A 21294-nucleotide genomic window follows, 5' to 3' on the forward strand; every position below is an offset into this window, starting at 1 on the left:
AGGAGAAAGGTGGAATTCTCTTACCTAAGATTCCCAAGTGCTCTTCTGGTCCAATCCTTGGCTTGGGGATCCTGAATGTACCATCAGTGTACTCCCTAAATACAGCTTTCTTGTATCTGGAACCCAGTAGCCCATCCTTGTTGCTCAGAAAGATGTGACCATAACTAGAGGAATCCAAAGAATGGTATCAGCACCTGGCCCTCAATCCCTCAACCCCATAGGAAAGCTAGGTCAGACCCAAGTTCATGTCACAGATAGAAGGGAATCCATTTTTTCTAATGTCAGATTCCTCACCACATTGGCTGCATACATGCAATTATAGATCATAGACTTCAATATCTATTTATGTTCTCTTGTTTGCCATCATCCAGATAGGAATTTGTAGTAAAATTTATATGACAAGAACACTGGGATAACAATCAGAAGCTTCGATCTCTAGTTCTAGGCTTGATGATGTCTTAGGTGGAATTCATTTAGCAGGAAAGTACTAACTGCTTCTGCTGCTGGAGAGTAAGGGATGAGAAGTAGAAATCGGAGAGATTTCTCCTTACAATGCTTTCCTGTTTACAAAGATATTTATTATTTATTTTATCATTTGACATTACCAATAGGCTAATGAGATATGTATGTTCAGAGGTGGATTCAGTGGTCCAGAGGTGATAGAATTGATACTGTCAGCCAGACAGGAAACCAGAACTTGGATTCGAGTTTGCTGCTCCTTCCCTACCTCCTTCCAGTCAAGTTCTTTCAAGTATACCACATCACTTTAAATATAAGTAAACCAAGGCTCAGGGAAAAAAAGTCACTTTTTTTTAGGTTGTAGAACAAGTTAGCAAATAGGTTTAAACCTTTAATAAGCAACATAATAAGCAATAATTGGCAAGGGGTAGAAAGAGTATCAAAAATAAACTGTATTGGAAATTGCTAAACTGTACCCCCATTTCTATTCTTCCCTCCTTCCTTTATAGTAATAGAATCACCTAGATTTTAGCTGAGCACATAGTTGCCAAACCAGAGATTACACTTCTCAAACTTTCTTGCAGCTGGGTATGGTCATATAAATAAGTTCAGAATAATGGAGTATGAGAAAAAGTGATGTACACAACGTCCAAGTCATCGCCTTATAGACAACGCTGCTTCCTTGGACTTCTTTCTCCTTATTTGATATCTGGGGATGATTATAACTGGAACAGGCATCTTAATTCCAGATATGAAAGCATGTGTTATATGTGACTAGTTCATCTACTGGCTCTGGACTGCTCATTATTATACTCTTGTGTATGTAAGAAATAAAATTCTAACTTATTTAAGCCACTCTATTTTTTTTCTACAAGATAGCTTAGCTTGTACCTTAATGACATTTTGTCAAGGAACAGCTTAACTCGGGGTATTCAGTTCTTTGAGTAAGTTCTCTATAAAATTTAAGTCCCAGTAGAGGTGCTTCTGGCTAACCAGAAAAAAGGACACGAAGATTAAAAACACGAGGGTGTGGGTAAGATCTTTTACTTCAGTGCCACAGTATAGCAATATAGAAGAAACAAATGAGTTCTACTTTACCTGCATTTTAGTCCTTGCACCAGATTTTTTGGTATGTTATTAGGTGACATTAAATAAGTGTTTCCTTCCTTCAGAATTTCAGTATCCTTTTTATCTGTAAAATGGTCCAGGGTCTCTAAAGTGTGACTTCTTTTCTGAAGACTTACCTGTCCTTCTCAGACTGGTTGTGCCATTCCAGTTCCCAGCTCCTGTCAGGGCAATAGTCCCACTCAACCTCTTCTGCCATGATATAGTAGGTTCTTGCAGCCTGGTAGTGTTGGCGAGGGGTGGCTTGGCGGCCAGGACACTGGGAGACATTGTAGATTGCCCTCATCCCTGCTTCTCTATGGCTGCCTGCCTGGCAGTAAATCTCAAATATCCCTGAGAAAGGAAGAAAGAGCAAAACCTGAATCAGAATACCACTGTGAAGTGTCTGGAGGATTCCCTGCCTCTCTTTAGGCATACTGCAGAGAATGGGTAGATTCCGATAAGATTAGCCTATGCATTATGAAAAAAAGTATTACAAGTGTATTGAGAGCAATGAGCACAGAGGTTAAGAATTCTAGCTCTGAACACTGTCTGGATTTAAAACTAAAGTCTGCCACTAGAATGACAAACTCCTCCCTATTTATCCAAGGCTTTCCAAGGTTTAGTCCTAAAAGTCTCATATCCCTGGAAACTCTTCAGTTCTTGGCAAACTAAGATGTTTGATCATTTTATCTGATACATTAGCTATATAACAATTTTTAAGCCTCTGTATGTTTCAATTCCTTTATGGCAAAATTGATATAATTTTAGTTTTTTCATTGGTTTGTTATAGGATTAGACACACCAATATGTACACATTGCTTAGCACAGTATACAGTAAGTGAAGCTATAATAAGTAAATAAAGCTGCAATCATTATCATTCCAAGAAAGGCATTGGCCAACTGGTCGTCTGCCTTTTCTACCAAATAGCAAAGAAATAAAAATGGGTTTAAATAGATATATAAAAAATGAACTTCTTGCTAAGTGAAATAAATCAGATGGAAAGGGCAAGAACCATATAATTTCATTCATATATGAGATATAAAACAAAAAGCAACAAACAAGCAAAACAAACAAATTCATAGACACAGACAATATTATGGTGGTTAGTAGAGGGGAAGGAAGATCAAGGAAAGATGAAGAGGGTAAAGGGGATCAAATATTTGGTGAGGGAGGGAGACTACACTATGGGTGGTGAGCACAGAATGGAGTATACAGATATTGTATTACAAAATTGTACATGTGAAGCTTATATAATGTAATTAACCAAGTTACACCAATAAATTTAATTAAAATAAAAAGGAACTTCTTGATCACAAGGATACCTACACCAGAGATTTGAAGTGGCTAGGTATTTATAATGAAATGTTTGATATAAGTCTTATGTGTCTGAGTTGTGGAGCTGCTTGAACCTGATTTCAAGCCCCAGGTTTCCATATCAAGGACACTAAGGCTCATAGAATGTTAATCAGAAAAAGCTAACTTTCTTAGAATATTTTTCATCATTCCCTTGTTGCCCACTGCCTATCTTACCACTGCAAACTCTTCTTCCTGACTTATAAGGGCCTCTGTGAGCTGACTTCAAACTATAAACCCAATTCCACTTCCCATTCTGTTCCAAATTCAACCAGGCCTCCAACTAAATCTATCCCTGACTTCCCCTCTCACATATCTTGTTCCTTTGTTGGAATTTTCACTTACATTGTTACACCCTTTCTGGAATATACCTACCTGTACCCTCCACAAATATCTCTGAGAGCTCACTCATTCTCTAAGACCAAATTCATCTTTCATCTCTTCCAGGAAGCCTTCCCTGGCTATTCTGGCCCACACTGACCTCTATATCATTGGCCTCTCTACTTCTAACATTCTTTACGTCTAAACCATATGGTTGAGCATTAAGTGCTCCTCTCTATTTTTTTATTTTTTTTATTTAAGTATAGTTAATATACATTATATTAGTTATATTAGTTTCAGGTGTACAATAGGGTTATTTGCCATTTTGCCATTATAATTCTATTAATCTATTAATTCTATTAATCTATCACCATGCAGACTTATCATAATATTATTAACTATATTTCCTTTCAACTTTTTCACCCTTTTTACCCATCCTCCACCATTTAGGCAATCATACCTTGGTTTCTGTTCCTGAGTCTATTTTTGTTTTGGTTGTTTTGTTTTGTTTAGATTCCACATAAATAGTCCTTTCCACTAGTTTAAAGATTCTTAAAAGAAAGAATATACTTTGTTTTTCTTTCCATATCTACTCCCAACTCTTCTATTTCCCTTACTTTCACCTCTACACATCTATTTAATCAGTAAATCAATCAGCTCTTCCATCACAATTATCTTTTCATTTTCACTCTCATTTCCCTAGTCAAAGCCACCATCACCTCTCACAAGGAATACTTCTATAGTCTCCCAATTGTCCACTCTGTTTCTTCTCCTTCCCTCTTCAACAATTGTCCACATAGGATCCAGTATCATCTTTACTAAATGTAATCCAGAGCAAATTGCTCCCTTGCTTAAAACACTTCATTCATACTCAGAATACAATCCAAATTCCTTAAACTGGTCTACAAGGCCCTACAACCCCTTGGCAAGGCTCTTGCCAACCTCTGTGACCTCATGTCATGTAAGTCTTCTCCTAACTTACTACTTTCCAAACATACTGTCCTTCTTTCTGACCCTTAAACAAGCCATGCATTTCCCCACCTTTGTACATTTGTACTTGCTGGTCTCTCCATTTGGAATGTTCTGCTCAGATATCTTCATATAGCTCCTTTCTCCTCATCATTTAACTCTTAGAGTAAGTGTTACATTCTCAAAGAGGCCTTCCCTCAACACCTTCTCTAAAGTAATAATTTTATCATACCATTGTATTTTATTTCCTTCATTACATAGATCATGATCTGAAGTTATCTTTTTATTTTATGTATGTATTTTGTGTGTTTATTGCAGATCTCCCCTCACAGTAAAGAGTATGTCTATCTTGTCACCCCTGTGCCTTAGACCTAGTACATGAATGGTGCACAATAAATGTGTTGCATGAATAAATGTTTTTGCAAATGAATGTCTATATACACTGTCCAAAAGTTATACCTGAAGAGTTGGTGTGGAGACGAAAGACTGATTATCACTGGAAGGGATGGTAGCAAACAGACGACATTCTGGGAAAGGAACGTGACCTTGGACTAACACATCATCTGAGTTTTTCATATGGACATTTTTGTCCAAGCCACTTTTGTTTTAACACTCTTCTGCCTTGGTGTCTGAGTCTCCTCCTACCTGTTTGACCCATTATTTTCTGTCTCCTTATTCTGGCTTCTCTTTTCCCTCCTACCTCTTAAATGTGTATTTTTGCCTTAAGTTTTCTTTCCTATCATTTTACATGTATATGTACTTGAACTATGAGAACACTTAAATTGCTCCTTATAGCCTGGACTTGTCCTCAAGGCTTTACATTTCTACACACAACTACCTACTGTGAAATCTACATCACCTGAATTTCACCAGGAACTTAAAACTCAGCATACCACCAAATGAGCACTTTCCACCCAAATCTTACTACCTTGTTCATTCTTGCTTCTGTATTTGCTCACTTTGTTATTGACACCACTTCTAGTGCACAAGCTAGAAACCTCAGACATCCTTTCTTCTTGTGCAGCACCACAGTAAAGTCTTGTTATCTCTTAAATATCCCTTAATTCTGCCTCTGCTTACCATCCCTATTGCTTCCACCCATCAGCAGAGCTCTCATTTCCTCTTGCAAGTGCCTTATGTTCTGCTTCCTTTTAAACCTTACTTCTCAGTATTCCTCAACACAGCAGCTATTGCAATTTTGCATGAGATTATTCTTCATTGCTTAAGACTATCCTACATATTACAGAACATTTCAGCATCTGACTCCCACTCTCCAAATGGCAGTATAACCATCTCCAAATTCCCAGTTATGTAAGAATTAAAAGTACCTCCACACACCTCCAAACACCTTTTAGCATACTACCTTGAGTTGAGAGACAATCAAATCAGTCTATGCAACATTTTCCAGGTAGACACCATTTTCAAGCCACTGCCTATATGGTTTATACTGCCTATAATGCCTTCCTCACACCCATTCACTTTCTTTGCCTGGTGACAGTTTACTCACCCTTAAAAGTTCGATTTGAATGTCTGCTTTCCCAGGAAAGCTTCACTCCACAAGTCAGGCAGGATCTGTTATAGCTTCGTGTGCATTACCATAGCTCTTGGCAGATATCATCATCATAGCTTTATGAATGTTGTTTACGTACCTATCTCCCTTTCACATGAATGTTAGCTGTCTTATTCATTCTTACATCCTTAGCATTCCAGACCAATAAGTGGAAGAAAACAGATATTTAATATGTTTTGGGAAAAATATAATTGTAATAGAAAAGGAAAATTTTAAAAAGGAAGGAAAAATGGAAAGACAAGGAGAAAGAAAATATACATATTGAAGAAAAAGAGAAAAACAAAACAGGAGGAAGGGGAAAAGAAAAGAAAAAAGAGAAAGGAAGATAAACAAAAATAAAGAAAGGGAATGAAAAAGAAGAAAAGACAAAGGTCAAGATGAGATAAAAATGGATGAAAGAAAAATTAAAAAGAAAAAAGCATACAAGAGGAAAAAAAGAACAGAGGTATAAAAAAGAGAGAAGAAAAACAAAAAGAAAGGATAAAAGAGGAAAAGGAAAAATGAGACGAGGAAAAATGAGAAATCACATTGCTCTACCCTTTTTATCTGCCATTGTTCCTGGCTATGAATGCTCTACTATCAATAGTTCTGTTGAAAGAGTTGATGTATATTATACTTTTAAATACAACATGTCACTTCTATTAAATGAAATATAAGCTTATTAAAATTTAAAGCAGAGCAAGAAGAGGATAAAAAATTACCAACAGACCCAAACAACTGAAACAATTTTTTTTAGAACATTATATTAAGTGAAATAAACCAGTCAGAGAAAGACAAGTACTATATGATTTCATTCATATGTGGATTTAATGAAACACTGAACATTTTCATGATTTTTTTCTGGGTGCTTGTTTCTCTATTTTGTTAAATATAATTGAGTCTCCAGCATACAGTATGTTTAATCTGCCTGGTGATGTTTTTATTTTGTATTTTTTTTAATTTATTTATTTTTGTTACAGATGTTTCTCCTTTTCCCCCCACTGATTCCTCCTCCCCCTCGCTCCCTGCCCCGTCCCCAGCTTTGTTGTACATGCCCATTGTTCATGCATACATGCATATAAGTTCTGTGGTTTATATCTCCCCCACCACCCCATCTTCTGGGGATTGTCAATCTGTACCCCACTTCCATGTCTCTAGGACTACCCCATTCCTCAGACTGTTATGTTCATTATATTCCACCAATAAGTGAGATCATATGATACTTGTTTTTCTCTGTTTGGCTTGTTTCACTTAAGATGATACTTTCCAGGTCCCTCCATGTAGTCTCAAAGGATAAGAGATCTTTCTTTCTTACAGCTGCGTAGTAATCCATTGTGTATATGTACCACCGCTTTTTTATCCATTTGTCTACTGATGGACACTTGGGCTGTGTCCAGATCTTAGCTATTGTAAATAGTTCTGCTACAAACATGGGGGTACATATATTCTTTCTGATCGGTGATTCAGGCTTCTTAGGGTATATTCCTAGAAGTGGGATCACTGGGTCAAATGGCAGTTCAATTTTTAATTTTTTGAGGTAACACCATATTGTTTTCCATAGCGGCTGCACCAGTCTGCATTCCCACCAGCAGAGTACTAGAGTCCCCTTTTCTCCACACCCTCGCCAACACTTGTTGTTTGATGATTTGTTGATGGTGGCCATTCTGACAGGTGTGAGGTGATACCTCATTGTTGTTTTAATTTGCATCTCTTTGATGATTAGTGATGTTGAGCATTTCTTCATATGTCTCTTAGCCATTTGTATGTCCTGTTTGGAGAGGTGTCTATTTAGTTCCTCTGCCCATTTTTTAATTGAGTTCTTTGTCTTCCTTTTGTTGCATTGTATGACCACTCTATATATATTGGAAACTAACCCCTTATCTGATATATCATTGGCAATGATGCTCTCCCATACAGTGGGTAGCCTTTCCGTTTTGATGATTGTATCTTTCACTGTGCAGAAGCTTTTGAGTTTGATGTAGTCCCATGTGTTCATTTTCTTCCTTGTTTCTATTGCCTTAGGTGATGTGTCAGTAAAAATTCTGTTGCATATGATGTCTGAAATTCTGTTGCCTTCAGTTTTTTCTAGGATTTTTATGGATTCATGAGTCACATTTAAGTCTTTTCTCCATTTTGAGTTTATTCTTGTGTAGGGTGTAAGTTGATGGTCTAGTTTCATTTTTTTGCATGTAAATGTGCAATTTTCCCAACATCATTTATTAAAGAGGCTGTCCTTACTCCAGTGTATGCTCTTGCCACCTTTGTCAAATATTAATTGAGCATATTGCCTTGGGTCCATTTCTGGGTTTTCTGTTCTGTTCCACAGGTCTATATGCCTGTTCTTGTGCCAGTACCAGGCTGTTTTGATTTCAGTGGCTTTGTAGTATAACCTGAAATCTGGTAATGTGATCCCTCCAACTTTGTTCTTCTTTTTCAAGATTGCTGTGGTTATTCGAGGTCTTTTTTGGTTCTGTATGAACTTTTGAAGTATTTGTTCTAATTCTGTGAAGTATGTCATTGGTATTTTGATGGGGATTGCATTGAATCTATAGATTGCTTTGGGTAGTATGGACATTTTAATGATGTTAATTCTTCCAGTCCATGAACATAGTATGTGCTTCCACTTTTTTATATCTTCCTCTATTTCTTTTTTCAATCACCTGTAGTTTTCTGCAAATAGGTCCTTTATTTCTTTGATTAAGTTTATTCCTAGGTATCTTAATTTTTTTGCCGCAATGGTAAATGGGATTGTTTTCTTAGTTTCTCTTTCTGTGAGTTCATCATTGGTGTATAAGAATGCTGTCAATTTTTTGACGTTAATTTTGTATCCTGCTACTTTTCCAAATTCATTTATTAAGTCTAGTAGATTTTTGATGGAGTCTTTGGGGTTTTCTACATATAGTATCATGTCATCTGCGAATAATGCCAGTTTCACTTCCTCCTTTCCAATTTGGATCCCTTTTATTTTTTCTTCCTGTCTGATTGCTGTGGTGCCTGGTGATGTTTTTAAACTTAAAACATCTGTAAAGGTGCTCATTTACATATGTATGTTTACCAGTCTCCATTAGAACTCCTTTCTCCAGAATCCCAAAGCCAGATTCTGATCCTGGCTTTTCCATTAACTTAGTATTTTTGCCCTGTCTGTGGAGAGCTACTCATAATGGTCCCTCTCAGCCTTATTAGAGAGCAAGCCTCCAGGGGTAGAATAAAGGAGACTTCAGATTCAAGATATCATCTAGGAGGAAGAATTAATAGTTGATGGAGAATGGGCAATCGGAAAAAGAAGAAAAATAGAGCCAACATGTCTAATTTGATCAAAGCATTTTCCCATTTCAGGTGCCTGTCTCTTCTTCCTATTAGCAAAATAAGTGAATTGAGATTATCTCAAAGGGCCTCTGCCATTTCTAACATTCTAGGAATTGAGGACTCTTCAGAAAGAAGAAAGAGTTTGAAAGGTCTGGAAAATGCAAAGGTAAGATGAATTTGGGCTTTTGCTGGAAAGGAAACTCAGGAATTTTGAAGAAGAGTAACCTTTCAAGCCTTTACTCCTATAAACTCATTCACACCTTCTTCATCCCCTAACAGATCAGAATATTTTCAAGCCATCCAAAGCCATCTTCCTTGGGCCTCGGTGTGGCACAAAAATAATTTCACTTATCCAAAGTAAGAGTGAGCCCTGGAGTGGCACATAGACATGGCTGGAGAGCCTGGCTAATTTTGCAGGAAGAATATTAAGCCTAGGATTTGGCTTTGGGACCAAGGGTAGAAAGGTCTTCCTATTCAGAAGTTCTCTCATCCCAGGCCTCACTAAAGGCACTTGTTTCTGTTGTTCCTTTCATCTCTATTAACTATTGTTTCTAATTTACTAACAACTCTCCCAGATCAAAATAGTATCCCAGGTAGATGGGCAAAAATGAGAATCCAGACTTCTGTGGGGACCAGCTTTATGTCAAATGTTTGTTAAACCCAGTGCCAGGATGAAATTACTAAGTTATCAAGGAGACTTGTTTTGCTTAGAGAATTTTTTTTTTCCAAATATGAATGGAATTTACAGAAGTAAAATAAAGTTTAATGGGAAATGCATGGAATTGACAAATTTTCCTTACTAATACTATTGCCATGTACTGCCTAGAAAAAATATATATCCCAGGAACTTCAAAGAGAAATTAGTGCTGCATATGAAATGTTAGACATAGATAGAACCTGAAGAAACATTCTAGTCAACTTTCTTAATGAAAGACAGAGGGAAGGAGAGGGAGAAGGCAGAGAGGGAGAAAAAGAGGGAAAAAGGGGGAAAGAGGGAGGGAGAGATGGAGAGGGATGGACAGAGAAAGAAAATAAGAAATCTAGCCACAGAGAGAGGGAGTGATTAGACCAAATTTAAATAGCAAGTTACTGAAAGAACCTAGACTAGAAGGTCCTGTGTTTCAATTTTTTGGCTAAAACTGTCACAGTACATCCCCACCTCACTTCCACCAGAGTTTGCAGGAATCCTCACAGAATATCAGAGTTGGAAGTGCTTATAGGTACAGATCATGGACCCCACCACCACCACCCCAAAGCAAGAACTCTATCTGTGGAATCTTTATGTGTCCAAGGGGTCAGAGCTGGAAGTGCTTATAGGTACAGCTCATGGACTTCTCCCCCCACACCACCCCAAAACAAGAGCTCTATCAATGGAATCTCTATGTGTCCAAGGGGCTATATGGCCAAGTCCACCTTCCGCCTATATAAAAACTGCTCTGCCTGGGCAGCATCCTTATTTCTTTCCTGTTGTTCCAGAAAGACTGTCCTCAGCTTTTTACTCTAATCTGCTTACAGCTAAGACAATGCAAATAACAAAAACATGGAGTGTACATTGAGGAGGGAGAAGACAAATGTGTTTTGAAAATTTCCAAAGTACTTTCCACATGACTTTTCTTTTCTCTTTACCAGCCCCACCCCTCACCCAGCCTCTTGCCCAAAAAAGCCTCTCAGCCTAGGGCCAGCTGGTAAGGCACTTACCGGGGTTGTCGGGCTGCATGATGGCCATGGCAAAAGTGTGAGGAAAGAGCATGGCTGTACTCTTTCTCATGCCTTGAAGCTGCACATTATTGCCCTGGAACATGACACTGTGCACGTCAGTCTCTGTACCCAGGCCAAGCAGATGCCAGGCCACTGTGTCACCCTTGCACATGTCCAGCCTGGGCAGGTTAGAGAATAGAAACCCGTTAATGGCTGGAAAACAAAAACACAAGACAGGATGGGGAGATGAAACCAGACTACTTGGGCACTGGCCAGAAGCATGGCATTAGTTCTATGCTATGGTTTCCTACAACTTTACATTTATGAGTCATCCTCAACTCCTCTACCTTCTTCCTTAAGCCAGTTTAGTTCTACTTATGAAGATCTGCCCCTTTAGGATGAGGCCCCAACCAGCCTTTTTGGCCTCACCTACTGTCCCCTCTCTATCACACTTCACATCCTTCAAATCACATCTGTTTCACACATACACAAAAGTACCAACCTCTCCTATTCCCACACTCCTGAAACTCTTCTCCCTTGGCTTCTGTAGCACCACATTTTCCTGGTTCTCTTACAACCTCTTTGATTGCTCCTCGTCTATCTTTTCCTCATTCTCCATCCCTCTGCAAAGTTTTGTGATTCCCCAAGGTTCCATACTCAGTTTTCAAACTGTCTGCTCCTCTTCATCCTGACTGCCACTGTTCTGGCTCTAACCCTCATTACCTCTGGCCTGAACTCCTGCAAAAGCCTCCTTCATGGTACCCCTACCTGCAGTCTATCCCCCCATGCTCTCTCACACAAACACACACCATTATTCTGTGAGCTCTATTTGCCTCTTCATGCCCAAAGCCTTAAACAACATAGGTGCTTATAATACACTTGTTGACTTCACATGCTGTTACCTCTGCCTGTGATATACTTTCCCTCTGGTCTCTTTTTACAGCAAACTGCTACTCATCCATCCATCATGCTCTAATTCAAATGTCACCTCCTTAGTCAAGCAGAATTATTATTCTATCTTTGGATTCTATGAAACTTTTCCCCTCAAAATTCTTCCATATCACTTACCACAGAATCCAGTGATTTGCATATAGATCTATCTCCCACACTAAAATTACCTAAGAGGAAGGACATTATTTTTTCTGTATCTGTGTGGCTGCCTAAGCACCTGACATGTCATCTAATACTAATCAAGTTCTCCATAAATTCAAACTAAAATGAATTTGGTTTTTAGGACTGTCTTATTTTTTCAGCTGATGTAACTGACCATTAATGAGAACCAAGAGATGGAGCCAAAGACAAGATACTTGTTCTTGACTCCCTTGCAATTTCTATACTCCCCTCAAAAATACAGGGAGGCCTACTTGAAACCATCCCCTTTTTAATGTTCCCACATCTACTGGAACTAGCTCAAGCACCACCTTCTTCCAGAAATCCTTTAATTGGGTTGTTCTTCATTAATATTCTCCTCCTTTGAACTCTAGGTCACTTAAAATCTGTTCTACACAATTTAGCATTTAATTATAGTATGCCTTGGATTGTTCTATAATTGTTTCATGGGTATTATTAGTCTCAGCTCATTGAAAATGCTGGGAACTCCTTGCAAGCTGGGGCCATGCCTTTCCATTCATTCACTCACCTGCCTGCCTACTCATTAATTGATAGTTCACTAGTTCATATACATTTACTATGTATTAGTGTAGAGGATACAGAGATAAGCAACAAATAATACTTACAGTTTTGCAACAGCATGGATAGATCGGGAGATTATTACGCTAAGTGAAATAATCCAGTCAGAGAAAGACAAAGACCGTATGATCTCACTAATATGTGGAATCTAACGAACAACATAAACTGACTGAACAAAATAGAACCTGAGGCATGGATACATGGAACAGACTGACAAATGTCAGTGGGGAGGGGAAGGGGTTACTGCATAAAGAATGTGAGGGTATTAGCTAAAGAACATATATACATAGCCCATGGACACAGACAACAGTGTGGTGAGGGCCAAAGTGGGGGGGGGGGGCGGGGTTGAGAGCTGGGTGGAGGTGGGCAAAGGGAGGGAGGGTGGACACCTGCAATAGTGTCAAAAATTTAAAAATAAAGCAATTAAATAATTACAGAAGCATATGTAGCTATCATGTAATAAACATTTAATAAAATATATTTAATGACAAAAATACAGTTAAGGAGATTACACTTTAACAGAAGTCAAAAGCAATGTAATAATTAACTAAAATATTGGGGAATATATAAAACTTCCTTTTAAAATAGTCTGATAAATATGGAATAGTAGTTCAGAAGAGGGTGTTAACATCCTGGGCTTGGGTGATAAAAAAGAAAAAACATGTTACATGGAGGAGTTAGCTTTTGAGTAGGGCCTTAGAGAATAGGAAAAAAATTCCTCCAGGCTGTGGACAAAGATATAAAGAAGTGGATTTCAAGTGGAGGGTAAGACACTGCAAAAGCATCAAGTTAGAAAAGTATGACATAAGTCCACATAAAGAAAAATAGCCCTATTGGACTGAAATATGGAGTTGTGGAGCAAAGGCAGTGGGCAATAAGGGAGAAGGGGAGAAGCCTGGAAAGGTGTCATCCCAGCTTACTCTTCTCAGCCTATAGTGAATTCTTTGTGTGCAATTCTCATTTCACAGTACCTTTATCCAGTACACCTTGATAGTGTTTAATACGGAAACAGCACAGAAAGTGCTAAGTATAAGCTCTATTGTCAAGTTTAATCCCTCAGTCCAGCTCATCTCTTGGGCATAGCTGACCAGTGAAATCAGTGTTTTCAGAAATGGGTTATAATTGAGTTAAGGCTAGATTTCACTTATAACCTTTCATTTGTAGCTCAGGACAAAAACCATGCACTCCTCATACCATGCATCCGATTGGAGTCTTGGAAACCTATGACATCCTCTGAGAGTAGTCGGGAATCCAACATAGCAGTTGCTTGATTGGTATTGCTGTACCAGCTCTTGTTCTCATCCAACACAGTAAAAAGGAGAAAGAATTCTTTATCCACCCCTTTCTGTAGGCCCAGTGGGAGAGAAGAGAGGGAGAAATGACAACAGTTTCAGCAGTTATAGACTCTGATGCTTCAGATCCAATAATCACTGATTCTTTCTCATTTCCTTTTCCAGACACAGAGCCAAGCTCCTATCTCCTGCCTAGATCTGCAGTTGTTGTTAGGCAGTTTTTCCTCAGGTAACCTCAAATCACAGGTAGGTGAAGGAAGCCAGAATAAAGTGACAAGACTGGAGGAGTGGAATATAGGAAAGGGAGCAAGGAAGAAGCACAAGATGTGGATTGTGGATAAAAGGTACAAATTGAGAGAGAAGACAGCCTAGAGTCACCTGGCGAGGACTGGAGTAAGGTGTCTAGAAGATCAGGGGAGTACTCTGGGGGCAGTTAGAAAATAAGAAAAAAATAATTATAATTAATATACTATTAATTATTATGATCACTGCCAACATTTACTGAGGGCTTACTATGTACTAGACACTGTCAAGAATTTTATATGGATTATTTTAATTAGTTCTTGCAGGAACCCAAGATACATTCTTCCATTGTTAACCCTTTACTATAGATGAGGAATCTGAAGCAAAGAGAGGTTAAGTAACTTGCCCAAGGTTACACAGCTAGAAATGGTGGGCTAGATATGAAAGAAGACAAGTAAGGGTTAGGAGCTACTGGGGCTAAAAAAGAAAATAAAGGAAAAAAGACTAAGGATGATGTGTGTTTGTGGGTGAAATAATTACATGTAAGATAGCATGAAGTCACCAAATATTAATGTCTGATTCAATCGCTTGGTTATTTTTTTCTATTCTTTCACTTCTAGAACCCAGTTCTGTGCTTAAGTCCTATCTAGTGACCCAGCCTCATCCTCCTACCAGAAATCCAGACAATACCTGTTTGCTATCTGCATCCAAGGCACCAGCCTTGCACACCAGCAGGGGGCCCACCAGACCAGAATTTGTATCTTTTTTTGGATCCACAGCAGAAAAATACATCCAAGTGAGACAGGCAGGATCCTGAGCAGTGGGGCCTGCGTGGGGGGGTACTGTCCAGAGATATGTTACTTTCTCAAAGGGCTTGGCCACCAAGCCAGAGTGGGATAAGCCTGCAGAGAAAACATGGAACTCATTACTCACATTGGCTAGAATATAGATGATCAGCTTCAAACAGTGGGGTAAAGATCATAAACTACAAAGGCATTTTGGAGCAGTAGCAGGAACAGCAGGAACATGAAATTTTGAATATTTAAAAGAATCCTGGGTAGGAGTCAAGACACTAAAGTTTAGTTCCTAGTTCTGCCACACCTTGTTATGTGAACAGGAGAAATTTAAACTTCTCCAAACTTTTCCAAACTCACAAGACCTAAGGAATAAAAGGCTGTTGAAAACTTATTTGGAATACCCTTCACTTGAAAACATACATTTATCTGCTCTTATATCCCTACCTCTGCTTAAAAATGTCCAGAGTTGGGGGATTCATTACCTGTCATCACAGCCTGTTTCACCTTAGAACAGTTCTGATTGTTTAACACTTTTTCCTTTCTATATGTATGTATGTACATGTGGATGGATGGATGGATGCTATGTATGTATGTATGTATATATACATATATATATAAGAAGAACAGTATAGTGGAGAACAACTAGAAGAATTTTGATTTAAAAATAATTTCAAACATTTTTCTTCATATTATCAATGCTGTGGTATAGTCTTAGAATATCAAAGGGTTGAAGACTGTGTATTTTTGTTTACTTTTGTTCAACCCGTTTGTATGGTGTCATGTAACATTTTAATATTCAGCACTCATCAAGGGTGTTTTAGATATGATACTGTTCCTCAAGTGAAGTGGGGATATTTTGTACAACAGCCATGCATAATAAAAAGTGTACCATCCTTGGGAACTAAGAATGTCTCACATGAAGTTTAAGACACAGGCATTCAGGTACCTAACTTTTCTGATTCGAGCCAAAACCCAGGGGCAGAAGGAGAGGGAAATGAAGTACCACTGCTAAACGGATATTAAGTTTTGATTGTGTAAACTGAGTAAGTTCAAGAGGCCTGCTGAACAACATTATGTCTGTAGTTGACAATACTGTATTGTGCACTGAGGTTTTGGTAATAGGGTAAATTTCATGGTGTGTGTGTGTGTATGTGTGTGTGTGTGTGTGTCACCACAATAAAACAAAAATGTAAAAAAAAAGTGTACTGTGTGGAAAAAGAAAAAAGAAAAACAGTATGAAAATTCCTCAAAAAATAAAAAATATAACTACCATATGACCCAGCAATTTTATTTCTAGGCATTTATCCAAAGAAATTATAAACACTAATTTGAAAAGATATATGAACCCCTATGTTCATTACAGTATTATTTACAATAAACAAGATATGGAAGCAACCTAACTGCCCATTACTAGAAAATTGAATAAAGAAGATATGGTACATATATACAATGAAATATAACTTGGTCATAAAAATTGAAATCTTACCATTTGCAACACCATGGATGGACCTAGAGGGTATTATGCTGAATGAAATAAGTCAGACAAAGACAAGTATGATATGATTTCACTTATATGAGGAATCTAAAGAAAAAATCAACAAACAAAACAGAAACAGACTCATAGATGCAGAGAATAGACTGATGGTTGCAAGATAGGAGGGAGTTGGGGGGATGGAAGAAAAAGGTGAAAGAATTAAGAAATACAAATTGGTAGTTACAAAACGGTCATGAGAATGTGAAGTACAGCATAGGGAATATAGTCAATAATATTTAATAACTATGTATGGTGCCAGGTGGGTACTAGAATTAAATCATAAATATCTAAATCTCTAATAATTATGCTGTACACCTGAAACTAATATAAAATAATACTGAATGTCAACTGTAATAGAAAAGAAACACTAAGACTAATTTCTTAAATGGACACATCATGGTCAAGCAATGCACAGAAATTTTATTTTAAATGTTCAAATCTACTAGTAATCAGAGAATTACAAAAAACAGATAAATTTTTGCCTGTTAAATTAGCAAGATTTTACAAATTAAAATAATCAGTTCAGCCCTGGCCAAGTGGCTCAGTTGGTTGAAGTGTTGCCCCGTGCAATAAAAGTTTGCTGGTTCAATTCATAGTCAGGGCACATACTTGGGTTATGGATTCAATCTGTGGTTGGGGTGTGTACAGGAGGCAATTGATCAATGTCTCTCACTCTCATTCTTGCTCTTTCTGCCTTCCTCTCTCTAAAATCAACAAAAACATATCCATGAGCGAGGAATAATCGTCATCATCATCATCATCATTATCATCATAGGCATCAGTTCAGATAGCTCTTACCTCTCTCACTCACCTATAAAAAGGGTAAATGAGAATTGCCCTTCTGGGAGAAAAAAAGTTGCTAAATTGTGTCAAAAGCCTTAAAAAAAAATTCATGGCCACAAAAACTGTAAGATTTGCAAAAATATTAAAAAGAATGTACAATCTAATGCAAATAAAAACAGCCATGAGTCTTGTTTGCCTACAAGACTGACATTTTGACAAAGGTTAAAATGGCTGCTCTGTGCTGGTGAGGATGTAAAAATAATGGGTCTTCTATCTCAGCCACTGTTATGGAATTCAAAATTGATGGGACTGAAAAGTTTTTCAGAAAGCATTTTGAATATAGGTACCAAAATTTTTATATGTGTATCATCAGGCACAGAAATACCACATCATAAAAATATATCCTGAAGAAATAATAATATAAATGTGCAAAGAAACATACACAAGGATATTTTTAGTATAACCTATAACAGGGTGGTATAATTTAGGATGGTATTAACTTATCTTTTCTTACTCATTGTTCCCAACTCTTTAAATTGTCAAACATACAGAAAAATGTAAAGGTTCGTACAATGATCACCCTGCCACCTGGAGTTGAACTTAGTATTTCATAATCTTTAATTCCTCTATATTTATGTTTATGTATATCTACACACATATACATACACTCACAATTTTTGTTTGTCTGCTTTTGTTAAATCATTTGTAAGTAAAATGCAAGCATCATGACATTTTATTTCTAAATGATGAGTAAGCATCTGCTGTTTTACCATAATAACATTCCACACCTGAAAAATACCTTAATATCACTAATATCATTTAATGTCCAGTCTATAACAAAAAATTTACAATTATCTCCAAAATGTCCCTTAAGGCTACTTTTTTATAAACAGGATCAGACAAGGTTTGCATGTTGCCCTTGGTGGTGTCTCTTTAATTTTTTTCCCTATGGCATTGCCTTCCTAAAGGGACTAGACCAATTGCCTTGTAGGATGTTCTTGTAGTCTAAATTTGTCTGCAACGTTACCCTTTTTGAATTTATTATTTTTTAATATTTTTGGCCTGGGATTAGCATGTGTTAATATTATTTCAGAGAAAGCAAGAAATTAATTACCAAATAATCTCACTTCTAAGATTCCCTTCTGAAATAGTAATATAAACCATATGTATGTATTCATTTAATGCATTCAATGATTTACAATGTTCTAAAATACTAAAAAAAATCATAAAATACATAAAAAATTACATGTACAAATAATAGGGGATAAGGTAAATAAGTTATGGCAAACCCATATAATAAAGTATTATATAGTCATTAAAATATATATAGCATTATTATGGAATGGGAAAATGGACAAAATATAATGGTAAGTGAAAATAAATTGACACAAAACTGCACAAAACATATGATCACAAATCTATAAATATATACATTTTTGTAAGCACAGAAAAATATTTAAAGGTATATCAAAATGTAATAGCCATTTATCTATGAATTATTTATTCTATAACTTTTCACAATTCTATAATACATACACCAGTTTCATAATCAGAAAATATTTAAAACATGTCTCTCATTGAGTCCAGCTCTGCTTGCTATAATATGTATTCATTCAACTAGGTCCACACATGGCTATTAATTCTGTCTCCTTCTCCCTCCTTCACTCCTTGTTTATTTTTCCTATAGTGGTACCTACTATTACTTGTAGCCCACATTAGTTGGAGACCCTGCCTGCTTACCATCATTGTATACAGTTCCCTCGTAGTCCTTCTCATAAAAGACCCCATGAGGCTGCATACTGAATGGGTGGGAGGCACGGTTGTAGAAGACCACCTGGATGGTGTCGCCCACCTCGGCCCGGATCACTGGCCCTGTTAAATGGGAATAAGAGACAATGGAAATCAAAACAGGTATGACAAGGGAGAATGGAAACATTAAAAAAGGGAGGGAAAGAAAAAAGATTTGAAAAAGACGGAGAACTCACTTTGCAATAATAAGAATAAATCCTTCCAAATATATTGAAATTTATAGTTATAAAAAGCACATTAAAATCCATTATCTCAACTTGATCCTTAAATATAATTCTCAGGGCAGGGGTATCTTCATTTTATAGATGAGGAAACTATAGCTAAGAAAGGTAGAATTGACCTCAAATTTAAATGACTGGTTAGGAAAAGAGACTATATCTAAAGTTATGGCTTTCTCCCACCCCACTGTCAAGTCCAGTTCCACTTCCCCTGCCTTTATTGCCTGTTTCCACAGTTGCACTTCCTTGTAAAACCATCTTAATATCTGAGCTTGCCTCATCTGTAAATAAAATTTGAGTATACAATATTATTATATCCTCTATCAAGAATAAATTATAAAGAAAAATAAAATCTGAATAGACCTGCAATTAGTAAGGGCATTGAATCAGTAGTCAAAAATCTTCCAAAATAGAAAAATCCCTGGATTTGATGGCTTCACTTGTAATTTTTACTAAACATTTAAAAACCTAATATAAATGTTTTTCAAACTCTTCCAAAAAATTGAAGAGGAGGGAATACTTTTCAATTTAGTTCGCCAAGCCAACATTACCATGTCATCAAAGCCAGACAAAAACACTACAAGAGAAAAAAACAATAACTATACACCAATATCCCTTAAAACATTGATGCTGCCCAGCCAGTGTGGCTCAGTGGACTGAGTGCCATTCCATGGACCAAGAGGTCCTGGTTCAATTCCCTATCAGGGCACATGCCTGGGTTGTGGGCTCAATCCCCAGTAGGGAGCATGCAGGAGACAGCCGAATGATGTTTCTCTTTGTCTTATTAAAGGAAGAAATTATGTAACATGCTACAACCTAAGTGATATTTGAGGCCACAAGCTACTCACAAGAAAACAAATGTTGTATAATTCCACTTATATGAGATACTTAGAGTAGTCAAAAACAAAGACACAGAAAGTATAATGGTGGTTCCCAGGACCTAGGGGAGGGGAGAATGGATAGTTATTGTTTAATGGGTATTAAATTTCAGTTTTACAAGATGAAAGAGTTGGGATAGATGGTGGTGAAGGTTACACAACATTATGAATGCATTTAATACCACTGAACTGTACATTTAAATGGTTGCTATGGTAAATTTTATTGTGTGCATATTTTACCACAATAAAAAAGTGAAGAAAAAAGACTGAAGACCCATACTGAACACAGCTAATGAGAACTCCTTAATATTCACTGTCCATCCTCTTTTCCAAGGTATGTTTCTGTTCCATATATCTCCCTTTTTATTTTATATAAGGCCTACTGTGCATGCTCAGATCTCCTAAAATCAACTGGTGCACATCTAACCCCAGAATATAGTTTATCAATTTTATTTCCAAAGTTTTCTCCCATCTGATATATTTTATTTTCTGGCTTAATTAAGTGACTAAACCATACTCAACACTGTTATACTGTTTTAATATAATAATAATAATATACTGTGCTTTAGGACTTCTGGATACTTTCTCCAAGTCAGGTTCTAAGCTTTGTTTTGCATCCCTCACTATAGCAAGTATGTCTGCATGCCATGTCAATCTGCTCCTGTCCCCATATTACCAGGAACCTGGACAGTCTTACTGCTTTATATATAGCCCTTCAGAAATACACCTAGGAAAACACTTTAAAAAGTGTGATCTGAACAACAATACTATGAGAAGGTGTTTACTGAAAAAAGTTCTGTAGTAAAGTATAAGAAATGCTACATATTCTATTTCCATCTTGGAGGTTCATGATAAAAATAAATCCAAGGTTCTGAGAAACTCTGCAACCAAGAACAATATTTGATTATGTTTTACTTGACTATGTTTAACTTAGTATTTCGCAGACACATTCAGACCCACAACGCTTCTGCACAAAACACTCATCTGTTGGTACTCACTTTGGGAGATGCTGGTCTAGAATGTGTCTCAGAACTTCCCCCAGGCTCCAGTTTCTAAGTCCTCCCCAGTTCTCATGGCTCTAGTCAATTAATTTCATAAGTTAAGGATTCCTCACCCAGGATTCCAAGATGCTCATCTTCCTCCATCTGTACCTTTTCCTGGAATGTTTCATCTTGGAAGGCTTCATATCGAACTTTCCAGTAAGTGCCCCCAATTCGGCTGGAGCTCTTCTGGAAGAATTTTTCTGAGCCACTGGCATATAAGAAGGCAAATATTACATGATTTAATT

At 37.2% G+C, this 21294-nt stretch overlaps 1 protein-coding gene across 4 annotated transcripts in view; it reads right to left on the reverse strand.

Moving 5' to 3' along the window:
- Positions 1-21294, reverse strand: part of HEPH (hephaestin) — an 83146-nt gene that overhangs the window by 40639 nt on the left and 21213 nt on the right. For all 4 annotated transcript variants that reach the window (XM_036270733.1, XM_036270730.1, XM_036270731.1 and 1 more), the window contains exons 8-14: positions 21121-21257; positions 18842-18973; positions 14678-14889; positions 13647-13797; positions 10764-10976; positions 1704-1917; positions 25-164 (exon numbers count right to left, since the gene is read on the reverse strand). In XM_036270733.1, coding sequence (XP_036126626.1) covers positions 25-164; positions 1704-1917; positions 10764-10976; positions 13647-13797; positions 14678-14889; positions 18842-18973; positions 21121-21257 — 1199 coding nt within the window. The remainder of the gene's footprint in view (positions 1-24; positions 165-1703; positions 1918-10763; positions 10977-13646; positions 13798-14677; positions 14890-18841; positions 18974-21120; positions 21258-21294) is intronic.

This window comes from Molossus molossus, unplaced genomic scaffold (assembly GCF_014108415.1).
Source record: "Molossus molossus isolate mMolMol1 unplaced genomic scaffold, mMolMol1.p scaffold_m16_p_2, whole genome shotgun sequence".
Taxonomy (NCBI): domain Eukaryota; kingdom Metazoa; phylum Chordata; class Mammalia; order Chiroptera; family Molossidae; genus Molossus; species Molossus molossus.